The sequence below is a fragment of the Phaenicophaeus curvirostris genome, chromosome 5, assembly GCF_032191515.1.
Source record: "Phaenicophaeus curvirostris isolate KB17595 chromosome 5, BPBGC_Pcur_1.0, whole genome shotgun sequence".
In the NCBI taxonomy this organism is placed as follows: Eukaryota; Metazoa; Chordata; class Aves; order Cuculiformes; family Cuculidae; genus Phaenicophaeus; species Phaenicophaeus curvirostris.
Window position 1 is genome coordinate 40,094,407 of NC_091396.1, and position 17,784 is coordinate 40,112,190.

The 17,784-nt window shown below is 36.6% G+C and overlaps 2 protein-coding genes across 6 annotated transcripts in view; one reads left to right on the forward strand and one right to left on the reverse strand.

The window, feature by feature from the left end:
* The window catches only part of G2E3 (G2/M-phase specific E3 ubiquitin protein ligase), a 229,052-nt gene that overhangs the window by 193,291 nt on the left and 17,977 nt on the right, over positions 1-17,784 (forward strand). The gene's annotated exons all lie outside the window — the stretch shown is intronic.
* Positions 1-17,784, reverse strand: part of STRN3 (striatin 3) — a 66,338-nt gene that overhangs the window by 47,406 nt on the left and 1,148 nt on the right. For all 5 annotated transcript variants that reach the window (XM_069858375.1, XM_069858374.1, XM_069858376.1 and 2 more), the window contains exon 2: positions 152-255. In XM_069858375.1, coding sequence (XP_069714476.1) covers positions 152-255 — 104 coding nt within the window. The remainder of the gene's footprint in view (positions 1-151; positions 256-17,784) is intronic.

A 17,784-nucleotide genomic window follows, 5' to 3' on the forward strand; every position in this document is an offset into this window, starting at 1 on the left:
GAAGACAGTGTAAAGATGACCAACCATAAAGACGGTTTACACAAAGTAACTGTGGAATCATATAATAAAGACAGTTTACATAATATGACAGAATTCTTTTCAGTCTGTAATCGGCCAGGTGAGATAAAAGCTGAACAACTTGTATACCTACCTTTCTTGTTTTAATGCATATTCTAACATTTTTATTCTTCTCACTAAATCTTTCTTCAAATTTTCTTGACCCTTTCTTTCCCCTTGTAAAAACGCTATCCGAGCCTGGAAACACACAAAAAAATAATAATGGATTTTATTCAATTCTGTTCCCAAAACAAAGTAATGAAGTCTGGCTCAGAAAGAAGAAAAAACCAAAACTGACACTGTTTTGCATTAATCATTCCAGTCATTAACACCAGAAATATTTCTGCTCTAGAACATTTCTGTTCAAAAGTGCTGGGGGGTTTGCCTTGAAATAAAAGGTATAAAGTTATTATAGTAACTCTAAAATAAGGCACAAATAGCAATCGTATGAAACATTAATAAATGCACACACCTTTGTCCTTACAGCATTGTTAGCATAAATTGTTACAAAATTTCTTCCAAACCCAAGGTCATATTAAAGTAGGTACACAGCGTACTTTTAAACAATTCAGGTTTTAATGCCAGTATATTAAACAGATTGAGAAATGGATATATGAATTAAAATACAGAATTTACAAACACATTAAACAGGGAACAGCTGTATTTTATGGATTCACATTCAACTTACTACCAAAGACAGCAGACTATCACAGGAGAGCTGGTTTTAGTACACTGTCCTGTATGAAGAAAATCATGTCTTTTTTTAAAGCATCAGTCATACTTCCCATTCAACTTAAAAAAAGCAATGCAGCTTCCTCCATGCCTCCTAATCAAGCAGATAGCCTGTGTGTTCTACTGAATCTGTTGTTATCTCAACTAGTGTAAAAGCAAAACTTCACTGCAAAATGAAAGGGCATGTATTTTGCCTTTTGCAAGCCAAAATCCTAGACAAGGGAATTTGCAGCTACGAATACAAAACGGTTAACAATATTACTGGGCTGGTCATCACTACAAGAAACCACAAACTCATTCGTCCTCATTATGACTTAAAATTCACTGATGTCATTGGATAGCTAATTCAAGAAAAGATTCCATTTAAAATTTTCTTGAAGGAGAATTTTTTAAAAAATTGAATAAGGAGAGTAAAGTAGGGACCACATTGCTCTACAGAGCTTAAGATCAACAACACAACTTCATTACTGAAGGGGGCACAACAGAAAAAAAAAGCAACAGAGCTATAATTGGTACCTAATCTATCCTTGAAGATTTTTTTTTCCCCCCAGGGGAGTGGTTGTGTATTTTCATTACTCGCAGTTATTACAGTTTGAAAGTCTAACCACAAGAACGACATTCATGCATTCCTCCTTTCTCGAGATCAAGTGATATCACTACATAAAACTTCATATATTACCCCTGATTTTAGTCCCTCTGGCCTTGTGCTCAATAGTAAACCAAATTAAAATCTGGTTTTTTACCTTATAATACCTAACTAATGATTTGAACAATTAAAATGTAAAATCCAAGTGACACCAAGGCAGTTATGACTATTCCAGTTAAAAGTCATGAAAGCACTCTCAACTAACCACTGACACTTGGTGAGAAAGAATAACCCACCAGACCATGCATGGCAATAGAAAAGAAAAAACAATTCACCTTGTAATGACTGCACAGATATTTCAAGGTAAAAGGTAGAGACCAAGATGCAGAATCAGCTATTTTAAACTGTGGGCTCTCAGTGGAAAGGGATGGAGGGAGTTGAGCAAACCTCACAACTATACTCAACTGCAATCATGTCACTTAGATCAGACTCAGCTTTTCAGTATTTCTTAGATTCTAATAGAAAGTTGTCTTCTGAAGAAAACTACAATTACACATAATTTGCACTCCTCTTGTATATAATGACGAGACAATTTCAGAAGCCAAGCCTATTATCCCAATTTTCACTAGTCAAGGATAACAAAAAGTGTCCTTACACATAAAGTACACATAAAACAGTTATAAAAGTAGGTATTTTTAAAAAATATTACACACACATATGTGCAACACCATACTTCGAAGCTACTGCATGTGCACAAACTTTTTACAAAAATAAAACCAGAACAAAATACTGGAGTACTCGGCCAAGCAGATTCCAGTCTCTGTACTTATTAGGTATTGCTTAGATCTCTCACTTTTCAACCAGACAGGTTAATGAGCTAAGTGATCTTGAGAATCAATATACCTCAGAAATCATGTTATAAAAATAAACAAAACCCAAAAGCATACCCTACTAAGTCCTTAAAAAGTACTTTATATACAACTGTATTTATAACAAACTTCACAGGGTTGAAAGGGCAAACAGAAAGGTTGCCACATAAGAACACTCTTTGTAGTTGAGGTTTTGACATTTTTGCCAATATTAGCAGACTTATTTTAGCATCGCTTCCTGCAACTGCTTGTATACACATATGACTGATTTTAGGGATTTTTGTTTTAGTCTGCATTGTAACTGTTACATGGCTAAAACCTAACAAGTTATCTGTGCCGAAATTAAAGACCACCAGTGCAAAACCAAGAATAAGATCACTGCAAATATGCTGTATAAATTACATCAATCAACGTCTTGATGCTTGAACTGAGAAACAAGGTGTGTCAGAATAATGACCTGATGTATTGCATGACTATAAGACCTAAGAACTCACAAAGAATTTCCCAACATTACTTTTTTGAAAAGCAGTAAATCTCAGGTTTGATAAAAACAGATAAATAAACAGATCAGTTTCCCTTGGGGCTGTTGTACTAACTTAGGTTCCATACACAAACACTTAAGAAACCCTCTCCACGTGACAACTTTCTCAATACTCAGATATTCCTTTCTTTGAAACAATTCTCAGGAGAGCTAGGTTCAATACCATTTATAACTATACCGATGATTAAAGACTGACTGGCACTAAAATTGGGAAACAAAATGGCACAGAACACACTGGTACTCACCTTCTCTCCCTCCCAGTTATGACAGAATTCTTTCCATTGTCTTAAACCAATTTGTAAGTCTCCAGGCTGATACTAAGCAGAACAATCCTTCTCCTATTTCTGTTCCTTCTGCTGTGCTGACTTAGCTGCTTCTGCTGCCACACATTAAATCTACTGAGGAAATAATTTTATTTATTTTTTACTCTGTTCTGAATTACATCAGTTTCCTGATCCTACTCATTATAGCCATGAGAGTACTTAGGCTGGCACATGGGATGCAAACAGGATACTGAAGTAACAGCTCCTTTCAGCTACAACATGGTCTCAGATCAGCCTAAACTGATTATGATATCATAACCTGCATGCCCAGGGCACAAGCGTTGCGAAAACAAGAGCAGAGGGGCTAAGAAAGTCAAATACAAAACATGCCCCAACTCTTTTGAACTACAAATAAAATCAAAATGTATTGTTAAAGGTGTATTAGCAAGAACATTTCTTAAGGGGGAGAAAACATGTTATTCTACATAAAACTAGTTCTGTAAGCAAAAATACGGTCTCCCATAGCTTTAAAAAAATCCAGCTGAATTCAGTAATGCACAGATCCTATTGAATTATTTCACTCCCCCAGGCAAGGCTATGCTTCAGATTCTTCAACTAAGCTCAGCCAGGAGCCTTATTTTTTCAGGGCAGGTTCCTCCTCTACTACCAACCTATCTGTTTTCATAATTACGATATTTTCACAGATCTCCAAGATCAACTATCTTTGTACAAAATTCAGTGACACTTGAAAATTCTAGTCTCCCTCTACACCTTGGCTCTTAGCTGTAAATAAGAGTACCACCACATGAACTTGCCTGGTTTTATTATGGAAGTGAATTCAAGGAGCTCTTAAAAGCACTTAAGAGTGACAGATACTTTGTGGTTGTGCAAAGATGCATAAAATAACGCCTGAAACTAAGCAAGACAGAATACAAGGATAAAAAGAATTACTGAACAGTTACTTGAATGGCATGGATGCCACACAAAAAGAATTGTCTGAGCCTAAGTAACTATAGAACGCACACATAGAAGGGGATAAAAATTAAAATTACATTTCTAATTCTAATTCTTTATAAATTGAATATTGTTTTAATGGTGTGTTGCATTTCAGACATAAATGCACTATGTTTTATAGCTAGAAAGGTTTTTATCTTTTAAATGGGAAGTCTGACAATGGGCAAAGCATCCAACAAACTCCAAGACATGAAACAAACCCAAGTTTTCCTTGATCAGCAAGTATAAGAAAATCACTGCTTACACTGACACTATACTATACTGACAATAAGCAAATCACTAATTACACTGACACTCCACATCCCTAGCATGGAATTACACTGCTTTATCGAAGTGCAAGATTTAAAGGAGTTTACTAGAGAACTTCCACATAACTTCAAATTACTGAAATTTGCATTTCACCAAGTTGAAAAGTCAAAATTAAAAAAAAAATTGTTTTCTGGTAAGAAAATGAGGATTTTTTTCCCCTTCCTAAAGAAGCTTGAAAGGGCCTAAAATTTAATTACTGCACTGCGTTTCACACAAAACTACTCGTAATAGCAGCATTCAGATTAAAACCGCATTTTATCGCCTCAACTGCACAGAAAACATTACTTAATCTTTATGTTAATCAAACATAGTTCCTGAAAAAAGGAGGGACAGGTAAAATTGCATATGCAACTCAGAAGTCATATAATAACTAATTACATATAGAATTTAATCATTTATTTTATTAATAACTCATGATACGCAGTACTTGAAATATTCATCCAACATCTCAAACCTAGCAAAACAAATTAAAGGAAAAAGCGGCATAAAACCTGAATGGCATATCATGTAAGACTGATTAAAGGACTCCTCTTACCCTGTTGAAACACTAACACTTCCCTGTACAATTCAAACAATCAAATTTTAATGGATTTACCAACACAGGAACACACTCAGTAAGCAAGTATACTTTCTTTCCATTGCAGTTGCAAATTAACTCTCAGACTCCGGAAGTATGTTTAAAAAAACCCCTTAAATATAAGTAAAGCAATGCCAGCTGCAATGCAATGCTGCGGATTGTTTTTCTAAAGTCCATTCAGACTTGTAGAAGGAAGGAAGGAAAGGCCTGCAGTATTTTTGAAAGAAATGTAATACACTGAAGCAGCTTGAATATATACACCCCATATGCACATGTAAGTTTGGCTTATCCTAACACAACACATCACAAAACTCAAAAAAAAGGTAAGAATTATTTCTTTAAAAAGCATTTTGTTTTAATCACAAGATTATTATTACACAAAAAGACTAACAGACTCTCCATTTTTCGATGTTTATTGTGCTGAAGTTGAAGCAGAACGCTGTTTTGGAAAGCTAAAAAATACTGGGGAGGTAGAAAATTCATTTGACTCGTAACAGTAATTTAAGAGTGGACACACTTGCGTAGCTACTCATGTTATAGTTCCCATTCATAAAAGGCAAAGTGAACATAAGAGAAGCCTTCACCTTCAGTTTTCAACAAACAGTCTGAAACTTCACCTCATTCAAAATGTCTAAACCATCATATATGTAAAAGCATTAAGCACTGAGAAGGGTTTCAATGTATCTTCACAGACCTGATAATGTCTATACAACTATTGCCAATTACCAGTAATCCTTAAACTGTCAACTGAGGACTGAAAGATACCTTGACTACCATAAATAAATAAACAAGCAAACTAAAAATCAATCTTCACTTTGGAAACTGAAGTCTCAAGCAAGATTCTCTCACTAGTAAGCCACGCAGTGAGAAAGGCATCACTGGTCATATCAGGATGATACATGTTCCAAAGATGCCACTTTTAAAGATCCTGCAGAAAAAAAAAAATATTTGGAAGACTTGAAAAATTAGAAACATCAGCTCTCATATGTTAAAAGAAAACATTTACTTCATAAAAAGCATCCAGATTACAGATGCAGAAAAAAAAATATTTCAACAACTATTTAACACTAGTCAACATTTGAACAATTGCAAATAAAGATAATTCTCTGTGTAATCCTTTGAGCAGTCAGTTAAATATCAGGTCTGTAACTATGGCGCTTAAAGGAGGAATGGTGTTGAGATATTTCCTGAAGGAAATCTTTTCCATTTGAGCTGACCATCATTTCTTGCTCCTCAACTGATACTTTCTGAAAGTATTTGATCACTTTCTGATTGCTTTTCAAAGGCAATTCCTGGCCACTAGAAAAGCGACACCCTTAAGCAACCATCTCACAAGAATGGCAGACAAGAAACCCACTCAAAGGAGCCGTCTGGCAGGTTAATGACACAAGTGACAGATGCAAGAGAATTACTCATCTGCAAGTCCCTTTCAGTCCTGCAATGCATATGGCAAATATCAGGCTTGAAAAAACTCTCCTACCCTGAATCTGTCCTTCCTCTTTTCTACCACCACCACATCACCGCAGTCACTCAAATTCAAAAGCTTGGTTGTTTTTGCTACAGGGACAAATACTGGCCAGTTTCATCAGCTTCTTTTAAAAACTTAAACATAATCCAGCCTTCCACTTCCTCCCATTCTACGCTTGGGTCAAACATCCAAGCTGCAGCTTAGTCAGTATAAGACTGTCTTCATTCTGTCACTATTCCTTACTAGACCTGCTTCAGTAAATCATTTTTTCTTATGCTAGGATTTTTATAGCTACCCTCCTAAGAAATGTGATGTTTAGGAATACTACAGCAACAGAACTCGTACAACTCATTGTTTTAAGACTAACACCCTCTACTTAGCCCAGAAACCAAATAAACCAGTTATCCATAGTCTACTATCCAGTACACAGAAGCCAGCAGCAGGAAAAAACGCAGTAAAGGGAAACAAGTTCAAAACACTTAGAAGCCACTAAAAGCAATGGATTCGAACTCTGTCACAAATGGCATTCTCCACAAAGACTAAAACGTACACTTCTAAGAACTGAAAATTAAGCAATCTTTTGGAGTAACAAATACAGGTGACTTCAAATTTATCATTTATTGCCATTATTGTTCCATAAATAGCATTTGAATACAACAGGCTTCTAAAACTTTGTTTCCATTACAAACTTAAACACTGAACAGTTTAATTTATAAATATTTTTTTCTTTTCAATTTCAGTCCCAGAGGCAATTCTTCAGGAAAGTAAGTTCCTGCCTAGGATTTTTTAAAAGAACTGTCATCTTCCTGCAAAAAGATTCTGTTCTAGAAGACTGAATGATTACATTAACTTCAGGAAGAGTGAAGTTAATCTGGTTACCATCCACATACTGTAACAAAGCTAATAAAATAATCCATGCCGATGTGCCAGGATATTGACCACTGTCCCTGTATGTCAGCTTTCCTTCTGCTCACACACACATCTCAATTTCTGCAGGTGTTTTATTTTAGCATCATTAAAGACTCCTCCAAATTTGCATCTTCCTTGCACCTCACATGCGAATCAAGAACATCAGCAGTCTAAGCAGACCCAAGATCCATCAAACTTTTGCTGAATGCCATTAAAACATCCATAATTATTTCTTTAATCGACTGACCGTTAACAGGAATGTTTGCAGAAACTAGACCACCTAACCAGATACAAATGCTCACTCTGACCTCAAAAAATGTTCACTCACTTTTACCTCCAAGTTATTCTATCTTCAAGAATATCAATATAATTTTACTGAGAAATTAAAATCTTTCCATTCAAATGCCATCACTCAAGATAACTAAAGAGCCAAGTAAAACATAAGAAATGCTTTTGCCGCTTACTACTCAGAAATACTATTCTATGAAGAGTCTGGACAGCATTTTTCAACTGCATTCCTTTATCAGGTTGATTAATCTATGAAACATGTTTGAACACAAGCTCCCAAGACTCTGAGGCAGTCATGCATCTAATTATAATTTAAGGAAGCTCAGCAAACAAATGTAACATATACATAAACTAAATTCTATCTACAATTAGGACTGTTTGAAAACATATGGAAAAAGTGTATTAGCCTTCATATGCCTTTCACAGATAAAAGTTAAAACAGGATGCTAAATAGTTTTATATATCACCATATGGTCACTTTCAATGGTATTACAGGAAACTGTCAGAACCCGAGTTATGCACTTCAATTCACCGATAGGTAGTTTAGTCACTGCCAAAATTTAACACAAAATACATTCTACATTCATCTCCAGCTAGTCTTTCCTTATCGAACCACCTAGCAGGTCTCTGCCACAATATTCACAACAGCAAGATTACCAAAGTTAGTTTTAATGTCTAAACTCCATCACTGAAAGCTTCTCACACATTTCAAAACAAAGCAAGAGGAATATACAAAGAAAAAAAGAATTCAAAAACTTCCAAAATTCCTTTATCATTAGCACAGCAGAGCTTGAGAGCATCCAACCAAACAAATTAGTTTCCTTACGATAATAGAGAGCACCCCTGTGAAGCAGGACTTGGGGGTACTGGTAGATAAGAAGCTGAACATTACCCAGCAATTTGAGCTCGCAGCTCAGAAGACCAGCTGTCCCCTGGATGACATCAGAAGCACGGCCAGCAGGTCGAGGGAGGTGATTCTGTCCCTCCACTTCGCTCCAGTGAGACCCCACCATGATTCCAGCATCCAGTTCTGGAGACCTCAGCACAGGGAAGACACCAACCTCACGGAGCGGGTCCAGAGGAAGGACACAAAAATGATCAGATGGAATACCCGACCTACAAAGAAAGGCCGAGAGAGTTGGGATTGTTCAGCCTGGAGAAGAGAAGGCTCTGGGGAGACTTTATCATGGCCTTCCAGTACTTAAAAGGAGCCTACAAAACAGATGGGGACAAAGTTTTTAGCTGGGCCTGTTGAGACAGAACAAGGGGTAATGGCTTTAAACTATAAGAGAGCAGATTTAGATTCAATATAAGGAAGAAATTTTTACTGTGAGGTTGGTGAAGCACTGGAACAGCTGCAAGTTCTCTGTCTTCCAGAAGGAAAACAATAGTCTTCTAGATTCCCTAACAGGAAGTCTGGAGTGGAGGCACCAGGGACAGTGTGTTTGAAAACACACTAACAATGATGCAAATAAAATTGACTTAAAAGAAAAGAAGATCAGTTAAAGCAGTCTGACGTTTAGATATGCCATATTTCATTCAGTTACCATTGTACTGAATCAAATATCTGAGCTAAGATTTAAAAAAAAACCAAGCCACCAACAAGCCAGAAAGATAGATTCCCTAGCTGCCTTGTTCCAAAGGCCCAGGTTCTTTTAAGTACAATACCTTAAGAAAAGGTATGGAGAGAACATAAATTTAATAACCGTAGATTATATTAAGAGTAACATGGTGTATTTTGAATCCATTTAAACAGACTGCTTAGTTTGAATGAATTTATATTTCTTCTGGATCTTCATAAAAAAATTTTTACAACAAAAAATTTAAAATTATGAATAAGTCTTTTAGAGTATGTTATACGATATTGCCTGATTATTTCTTTGGCTCTTCTACAAACAAGCAAGACAGTTGCCCAACCTCACACATCTGTCACACTATCCACACTCTTTCACTGGGATAATCTTCTTTAAGGTGAAGTGTTCCAGTCTGCTCTGTCATACCCCTTAAACTAAACAACTTGTTACTTTGACTTAAAAAGCACCTGAATGCACTTAAAACCCAGAGAGGTACCTAATAAAGCTACTCCTTGGCCTTCTTTTTGATTAGCCAGCAAGACTGAATTCTACATGGATTAGTCTCCAAGATGCTATTTGCAGCCCATGAATTGTTTTCATGTCAAATTTTCAGCACTCTTCAAAATTACTACTAAAGAACTGGACATTATATCGCAATGTTGACCTTGCAAGTTCTGCACAGATCACAAGACAGAAATCACTTCTCAATTTCTATATTTATAGCTCCCTTTTATAAAGCCACAGATCATTCAGGGGTTTTATGAATTTCTTTAACAGGAAATGCACAGCAGTCCTGGGGGAAAACAACTCAGCATATTTATTTCAGCACAAGTTCATCCTCATATGCGTTTTCTCATTCTGTTACTAATATCTGTATTTTCTACCTTTCTCCTAAACACAAGAACCTTGCAAGTGACAGCTTTTAAAAACCAAAAAATAGTTACACACCTGGGTCTATCTCTATCTAAAAGATACGTGTGCAGCTTTTTAAATTACAGGGCATTTTTTTTTTAATACATCGAATACAGTAAAAAGTTCTCTTTCCAAGAAAGCCACTACTACCATCAGTAAGGCTCATTATGCACTGATGGTAACACCGAAACACAGTATCTGAATTCGGCAAGATTAAAATATGTACACTGCCAGCATCACTACATTGGCGCATTATTCCATTAACATGAAGCTACATTGTTAAGTTATATAGTTAATAATGAAGTGCCACAGTTAGAGATTTGTTAGACACTTAATACTAAACAGAACTAAGTATATTAAGCTAATTTTCTTTATTATTACTAGTAGTTGTAGTTCAAGAGCACAGAAGTCAGAGTGAAGCTGTATACTTAGTGTGGTGGGTCCTTACAATTACTTTAGAGTGGAAAGGGACAGAAAAACCCAGCATGGCAAACATCCTCAAGATTGTACATTTCCTTTCCAGAATCAGGAACATATATTTATTATTTAGAAATGCAGAAGGGGAAAGTATAATTCACAGCAGATTGAACACAGTGACCTAAACTGACCTAGCATTAGACCCTCATGTCAATGTTCATCAGCTGCAGGTCAGTAACACAAACACCCAAGGAGAAGAAAGCAAAAACTACTCAAGTGTTAGAACTAGAATATAAACAGCCATTTATACATACATAAAAGAATACAGTATTACAAAGCCTAAAGAGCTTTGCAGCATTAAGGCTATGATGACAATAACAGAACTGAACACAATCAAGTTAATAAAATAAAAGTTATGGGAAAAAAAAAGACAGTTAAAATGCAAGTGTATAAAGCGAAGTGTTTTATGGGAGGCATCACAAAGTTAAGCAAGAATGTTTAATTTGCACCTCCTAAATATTAATCTTGTTTCCTGGCACAGAACACTGCCAGCACTCTTTAATTTACACTGCTTCATCAGAGTTAGCACAGCCAGTAGTCCTGCCTTCTACCAATTCAACTGTATAAATCTTGGTCATATAAATATGTAATATGAATAGGCCATATAAAAATGTAAACACGTTTACATGTTCTCCTTAAATACTTCTGAGAGTTGTTTGCCCAAGCAGGATCTTTTCCTTTCCCAAGGTCTCAAGGTATATACCAGGATTTTGCTCCCACACCCCAAGGTCTGGGAGTTAAAGCATCTTATCCTCAAAAGAAAGCAATTTGAGTTTCACAGCACTTGAACGGCCAAGTCTATTAAAGAGTTTAACTCATCTAGAATCATAGAATAACCAGGTTGGAAGAGACCCACCAGATCATGAGTCCAACCATTCCTACCAAACACTAAACCATGCCCCTTAGCACCTCATCCACCCGTGCCTGAAACACCTCCAGGGAAGGTGAATCAACCACCTCCCTGAGCAGCCTCTGCCAGCGCCCAACGACCCTTTCTGCGAAAAATTTTTTCCTAATGTCCAGCCTAAACCTCCCCTGGCAGAGCTTGAGGCCATTTCCTCTTGTCCTGTCCCCTGTCACTTGGGAGAAGAGGCCAGCACCCTCCTCTCTACCACCTCCTTTCAGGTAGTTATAGAGAGCAATGAGGTCTCCCCTCAGCCTCCTCTTCTCCAGGCTAAACCATCCCAGCTCTCTCAGCCATTCCTCATAAGGCCTGTTCTCCAGCCCCTTCACCAGCTTCACTGCTCTTCTCTGGACTCGATCCAGTTTTTGTTACCAGGACTTGTTACCAGTTCTTATTCTCCACTTTTATATACTGTGGTATCTGAAATACAAGCATATGTACTGCAGCTGCCTGCTGGTAAATTCAGTATCAAGCAAAAGATCACAATATTCACCTAGAAAATTGTATTTTGAGGTAAAAAAATATTTGACATAGAAATAAACCACAGCGTTGAGTTAAATACTAGGATCAAGCATTCTCTAGCTGCTTATAGCGATCACTAGTATAAAGCCTGAGGAGATAGGCTGTTAATTTTTTTTCCATCTAGAAGTAGTACTATAGGATCAGCAATCTCAAATTTGCTAGCAGTTAAGGAGTGACCATATTCTGAGTGAAGAGAAACAAAAGTAAGAAAATGGAGCTAGCTTTACAGCAAATGACCCATCAAAAAGAAAGATAATCAGGAAGAACTTCAGGCATCTGGAATTTCTCAAGTTTTCTTCTTATTTCAGGATCACTTCTATCACCACTGAGAGAAGCACACTTATCAGAATGTTACAGCCAACATATGCAGACTTTTTCAACAGAAAATACATATATAAACATGCATAAAACCTTCAGAAAGGCTAAGAATGCACTTCGTCTCTCAGTGACATTAAGTGGAGTTTACCTGGAACCCAGAAAAATGTATTTTTATCCTTAATTGCTAACAGCAGGTTACCTCTAAATCAGATGTTTTTGTAAAAATCCTATAGTGGCAGAAAAAAAACGTAAGACTGCTTAAATTCATGCTACAGGTTCAGGTCTGGTCCTGAAGAGCAGCCAACTTCATAATTAGCTCTTAATAACTGTTGGAGTAGCAAAGACAAAGGCAGAAGATATCATTAAACTAGATATCCTGCTGAGCCATTGCTTAGGATAATTCAAGAACCTTAGGAGTGACAAACTACAAACAGATAAGCAAACAAAAGCCTTGCAGGTCATCCGTTGGCCCTGAAGATTTCCTAAATCAGTGGACAACACAACTTCCCTACTTCCAATTAGGAAAAGTGATCATTATCACTTTCTCCCAGCTTCTTAGATGACAAACAGATGAACACACACCACTACCTCAAAACCTACTCTCAGTGTGAAAGAAATTATTACACCATCAGATACTTCACACTCCCCAAAATATTCCCCAAAGTGAAGTTTCTCAGATAGCCATTAAACATGATAGGCATGATGGCAATGAAGCCAAGAAATAAAATACATGTCCAGCACTAAAAAAAAGTAATGCTAGTAATTCTTCGCTAAATTCTTCACTAAGAAGTGTTATATAACTCATCTGCCATGTACATTTAGGTTGCATCTAAAAGAAAACCTTATCAGAATAACCGATACAAGAGTTCCATCCACTGCTTCTAAGTAAGAGAAATTTTATTCCAAAGAATTGTTTGTGGAAGAGTAATTACTACACAGTTGAAAGATTTTTATCCCAAGTGTTGATAGAGGGGAGTTATTTAGGCACAATATTCCAGAAAAAATTAAACAACTACTATACCAACCCTTACTTTCCCATACATAAAACTCATAGGCATCCAGGTATTTCCTAGTCAGCTTCTGCAAAGATCTTTCCATGTCCCACATCCTTTTACTGCATTTTACTTCCATGAAGTAAATACTGCAAGGAGAATATTGCATAGGAATGTTAAAGACCTAAATAAAGACCTTAATAAAATGCTTGAAAAAATAAAATTGGAGGAATGGGCATAAGTGGGAAAGTGAAAACACATTTTTTCCCCCCCACAATGAACACTAATCCTTTAGAGCCACCGACAGTACCTTAGCTTTATAGTGAAAGAAGTCAAAATATTAACCATGTACCCACCTTTTTTTTTTTACACAGGAGAAAATCTCCTTATTCCTATTTATCTTGAACTATGTCAAGAAATCTCCTTACTTTAAATTTGTGTGCCTATTTTTTATGGTAAGCTCTACTATATAACAGCTGCCTTTTAACTTACAATCTGTTCTTATCTGTATAGGTTATTCATCCACAAAAAGGAAGCAGCTCTGCACATTTTCAGTTTGGAAGTCTTGTCAAGAAGGGTATGGAGGAGGGCAGGATTCTCCCCTACACACAGAAAAGAGCAGACTTTCAACCTTCAATACAGAGGCACCTAAAGTTCTACCAGAGGCTATCTGCCTCTAACTCAGTTGACTAAACAGCTTATGGCAAGCCACAGTAGGGAAATCCTTATGTCTAACTGCCCTCTACCCAATATACACAGAACTCTTGATCCAGTACTTTAAATTGCAAGACAGCTTTAACTTCATAAAATGTGTAGTTGTTTTCACCATTAGCTTAAAAAAAGAAGACTAGTGAACAGAATTTTCTGGGTTTTAACTTAGATGTATCTATTCTACACTGAAAAAAATTTCCATTATAAAAGAAAGGTAACAAATGCTCAAATAATTTATTATGTGAATAAGTATTATGTACTTGTATGAAGAGGTACTTCTGCACCCCTGCTGCAGCAAGCACTTTAACAGCTTGCATGAACAGAAGCTGGACATTTGAGATGCATGTATTATCTACAGACCTCTTGGCCCTTATAAGCATTGCAAATATGAATTTTGATCAACTTTTTACAACCCACTTTATTTTCAGTGTTGATTAAGTATCCACTCCGTTTGTTTAAGGACTGCTTTAGTAGTCAGTCAAGCTCAATTTCAGATTAAATACTGAGGTACACCTGTAAGACCCAATGAAACAGTTTATAAATTATGCATGTTTTCCAATTTCAATCATCTAGAACGCAATCAATATGCAATGCATGTGGTTACAACGCACCATGCACTTCACAACTGCAGCATCTGCATTTCCTACCTGGAACCTTTGCACATTCTAGCACAATTAATGCCCCTGATATCAATCAGGATTTTTTTATTTAAGCAAAACAGTATCAAAACAGTACTAAGGGTATTTTCAGGCAACCAAAGCATTCTAAAACTACTTCATCAGTCAGGACATTATAAGAATGGCTACATGTGGTCAGACCAACAACCACATAAATCTTTATGCACATTTGAGTTACTTAAAAGGATGCATACTTTTATAGTGAAATTCTATATATTTGGTTATTCTTCCTATACACTAAAACATTTAGAAGTAACAATTATCTCTCAACACATTTTTTCGTGATTCTGAAGCATCAGAAAGTACTCAATCTCATTTTTATCTAGCTCAGAAAATGTGAAAAAAATGTACAACTGAGACCTCCATTCCAGCTAAGTGTAATCAGCCTGTAAGCCTCAAAAGAAAGTGGAACTACACTGATTTTCCCCAAAAAGTTGCAAGTTCCTCTGTAATACTTTTTGACACAACTTCATCTTCATTCTCTGTGAGCTTCTATATTGCATCTCCAAGGGCTTTTTCCATCTAGATTTCTTTTTCAAGAACACACAGCTATTTAACTCCTAAAGGAAATAACTATTCTTAACAAATACATAACAGCCAACAATATGGACTTGCTGTTATTCCTCTAAAGCGCATAAACACCTTGGAAAACATGGATTGAATTTATCTTGGTAGAACAGCTACCAACATCGAGGTCATTACATTGATGGATCAAAGTTAGTTAAAATTACACAATAGTGTTACAGTGAAAAATCATTCTCCTAGTTCACAGAACAGATCCAGTGTATTCTTTCAAGCACCCAATATGCTATGCAAGGCCAGACTATTTCTTTTTAACACAGCAGTAAGTGTTAAAAAAGTTACTGTGGCAGCCAGTAGTACAAGTGAAAGGAAATGAAGTGCACTACAGGTTCAAGGACTATGCTCCTGATATTTGACATTTCTGTACTCGACACAGATTTGCACGCACACAGATTTGGCAAACAATTATGCCATTTCGCTTGTGCACACAGACACAGAAGATCCATACACCTGGACGGCTAGAAAAGACAGTGTGAAGTTATTAACATTTAAGATTCAAAGTCTGGTGTGAATGCAGACTTATGTCTATCAGTATAGAACTTCTTCAAAACCTAATAGTTGAGACCCTTTGTCAGTCATTGTGGCTGTGGTATAAAACCCAAGATGACCAAGTAACATGCAATTTAGATTAATTATAAAAACCCATAGACAGGTAGAACAACAGAACAAGCTCATTACTAGATCCAAGAAAGAACAGAACTGTCACGGCAGATCATCTCTCCCTGCACCACCCTCCCTATACACAGAGACCACTCTTACTAGGGGAGGGCAGTTCTTCCGATCACTTAACTACACAGGGAAATAAAAATAAAAAGGGAGTGGGTAGGAGTCTCATTAATTTCATATCACGGATAAGAAAGTATCTTATTCTTTGGAAGAACAGAGTCATAAATTCAGAAGATGCAAATAAGACCAGACATATTGCTAAGTCATTTGGATTTCCACATCTTAGAAAGCAACAGTTGCAAAGTTATCCAGTTAACTTAGAACTTAAACAGCTAAGTTAACTTAAAAGGGACCAGCACTGAGAAACAACGTTTAGGGAGTTTACCGTAATGTTGAAAGAAAGGAAAAACTACCTGCATATACAAGGAACCACGGCAAGGAGTTTCCTGAAGGATTCCCAACTAAGAATCACAAGCATATGAACATTTAAGACTCCAAAGTACACTTCTGCCGCTTCTTACCTATTTATGAAAAAAAATGAAAGCCTGTCTGGCAGTACGACTTAAACATGGAGTTTACAATGAAAACTGGACATGGACTTTTTATTTTGGTTTCCAAGTGAAATAGTCTTGAGGGTATCGAAATACAACCTTCTACTTAAGAGTTTCTAAGAAGCTTATTTGATGCATCTTCTTTCACACAGGGAGTATCTGAGTGTCTTTATCACCGTTGTTCTTAAAAGAATGAAAAGATTCTCTCACTAAAACAAAGGCTATCATTGTAGTACTGAATTTTAAAGAGGAAACTTGGAAACATCACACAGATGAATAACACGACAGTTTCAATGAACAGAACTGTTGTGTGAGGTCCAAAATATTAAGACTTTATTAGCCACAAAACATATTGGGACTCTCCAACTTGAACTGTAGAACAACAAAAACCACACAGGCCCAGTAAGCACCTCTCTTCGAAAAATATTCTTAACACTCCTGCACCACTCTTCACCATCGTCCACACTGACATTTAAAATCCAAACGTAGTGCCCTCCCCCCTTTCTATCCTGGGCTTCTGAAGTTATAAAAAAAAACGACCCTCACATGCACTGTGCAGTGACTATGCTTTCTCTGTCCCATGCCTCGATGCACACACAAGGTAAAGTGAATCAACACATAAATGAGTAGAGTCAGAACTTCTACAGTACCTTCAGAAATAAACAACTGAAACAGTATGGCCAGGGATGATAAACAGCAAGTACAAACAAAAGCAGCAGACTTGGCAAGAAACCATCATAGTGATAGAGGCCGCGTGAGTTCATAGCCACGCTTTTTCAGTCAGGCAGAGTTTTCAAAGTCTTCAAAACTGAGCTTTACACTGGAGTAAAGAATATGGTACTTCAGCTTTAAAGTAGCAAGTCTATATATAGAGCAAGTTTATAGAATAATTTTTTCAAGACAGTTATACTTGTTAAGCAATGGTATTAAGAAGCTCACTTATACACAGTTCTATATTACACGAGAAGAAAATTGCTCTCTGCTAAAACAGTGCCTACTGATGTCCACCAAACTGAGTTTAAAACACCAGCCATTCCACGAGGTTTAAAATGGCAAGTTTTGCAGTAAGCTAAGGAAATAGCGAAACCTCTTCACTTGTTTCCCTTGGTACTTTAAAAAAATCCTTTCTTAATTATAGTTGTAACAAAACCAGCACAGATTACGTGCTTATTATAGAGTTAAGTCCTGAAAGAATTGTCCACGCTCAGATTTAGATTTTGGTTCTGAAATTTAAAACTAAATGTGTCACAAAGTTGGCTGCTGTTGCGGCACGCTACTGAAAACA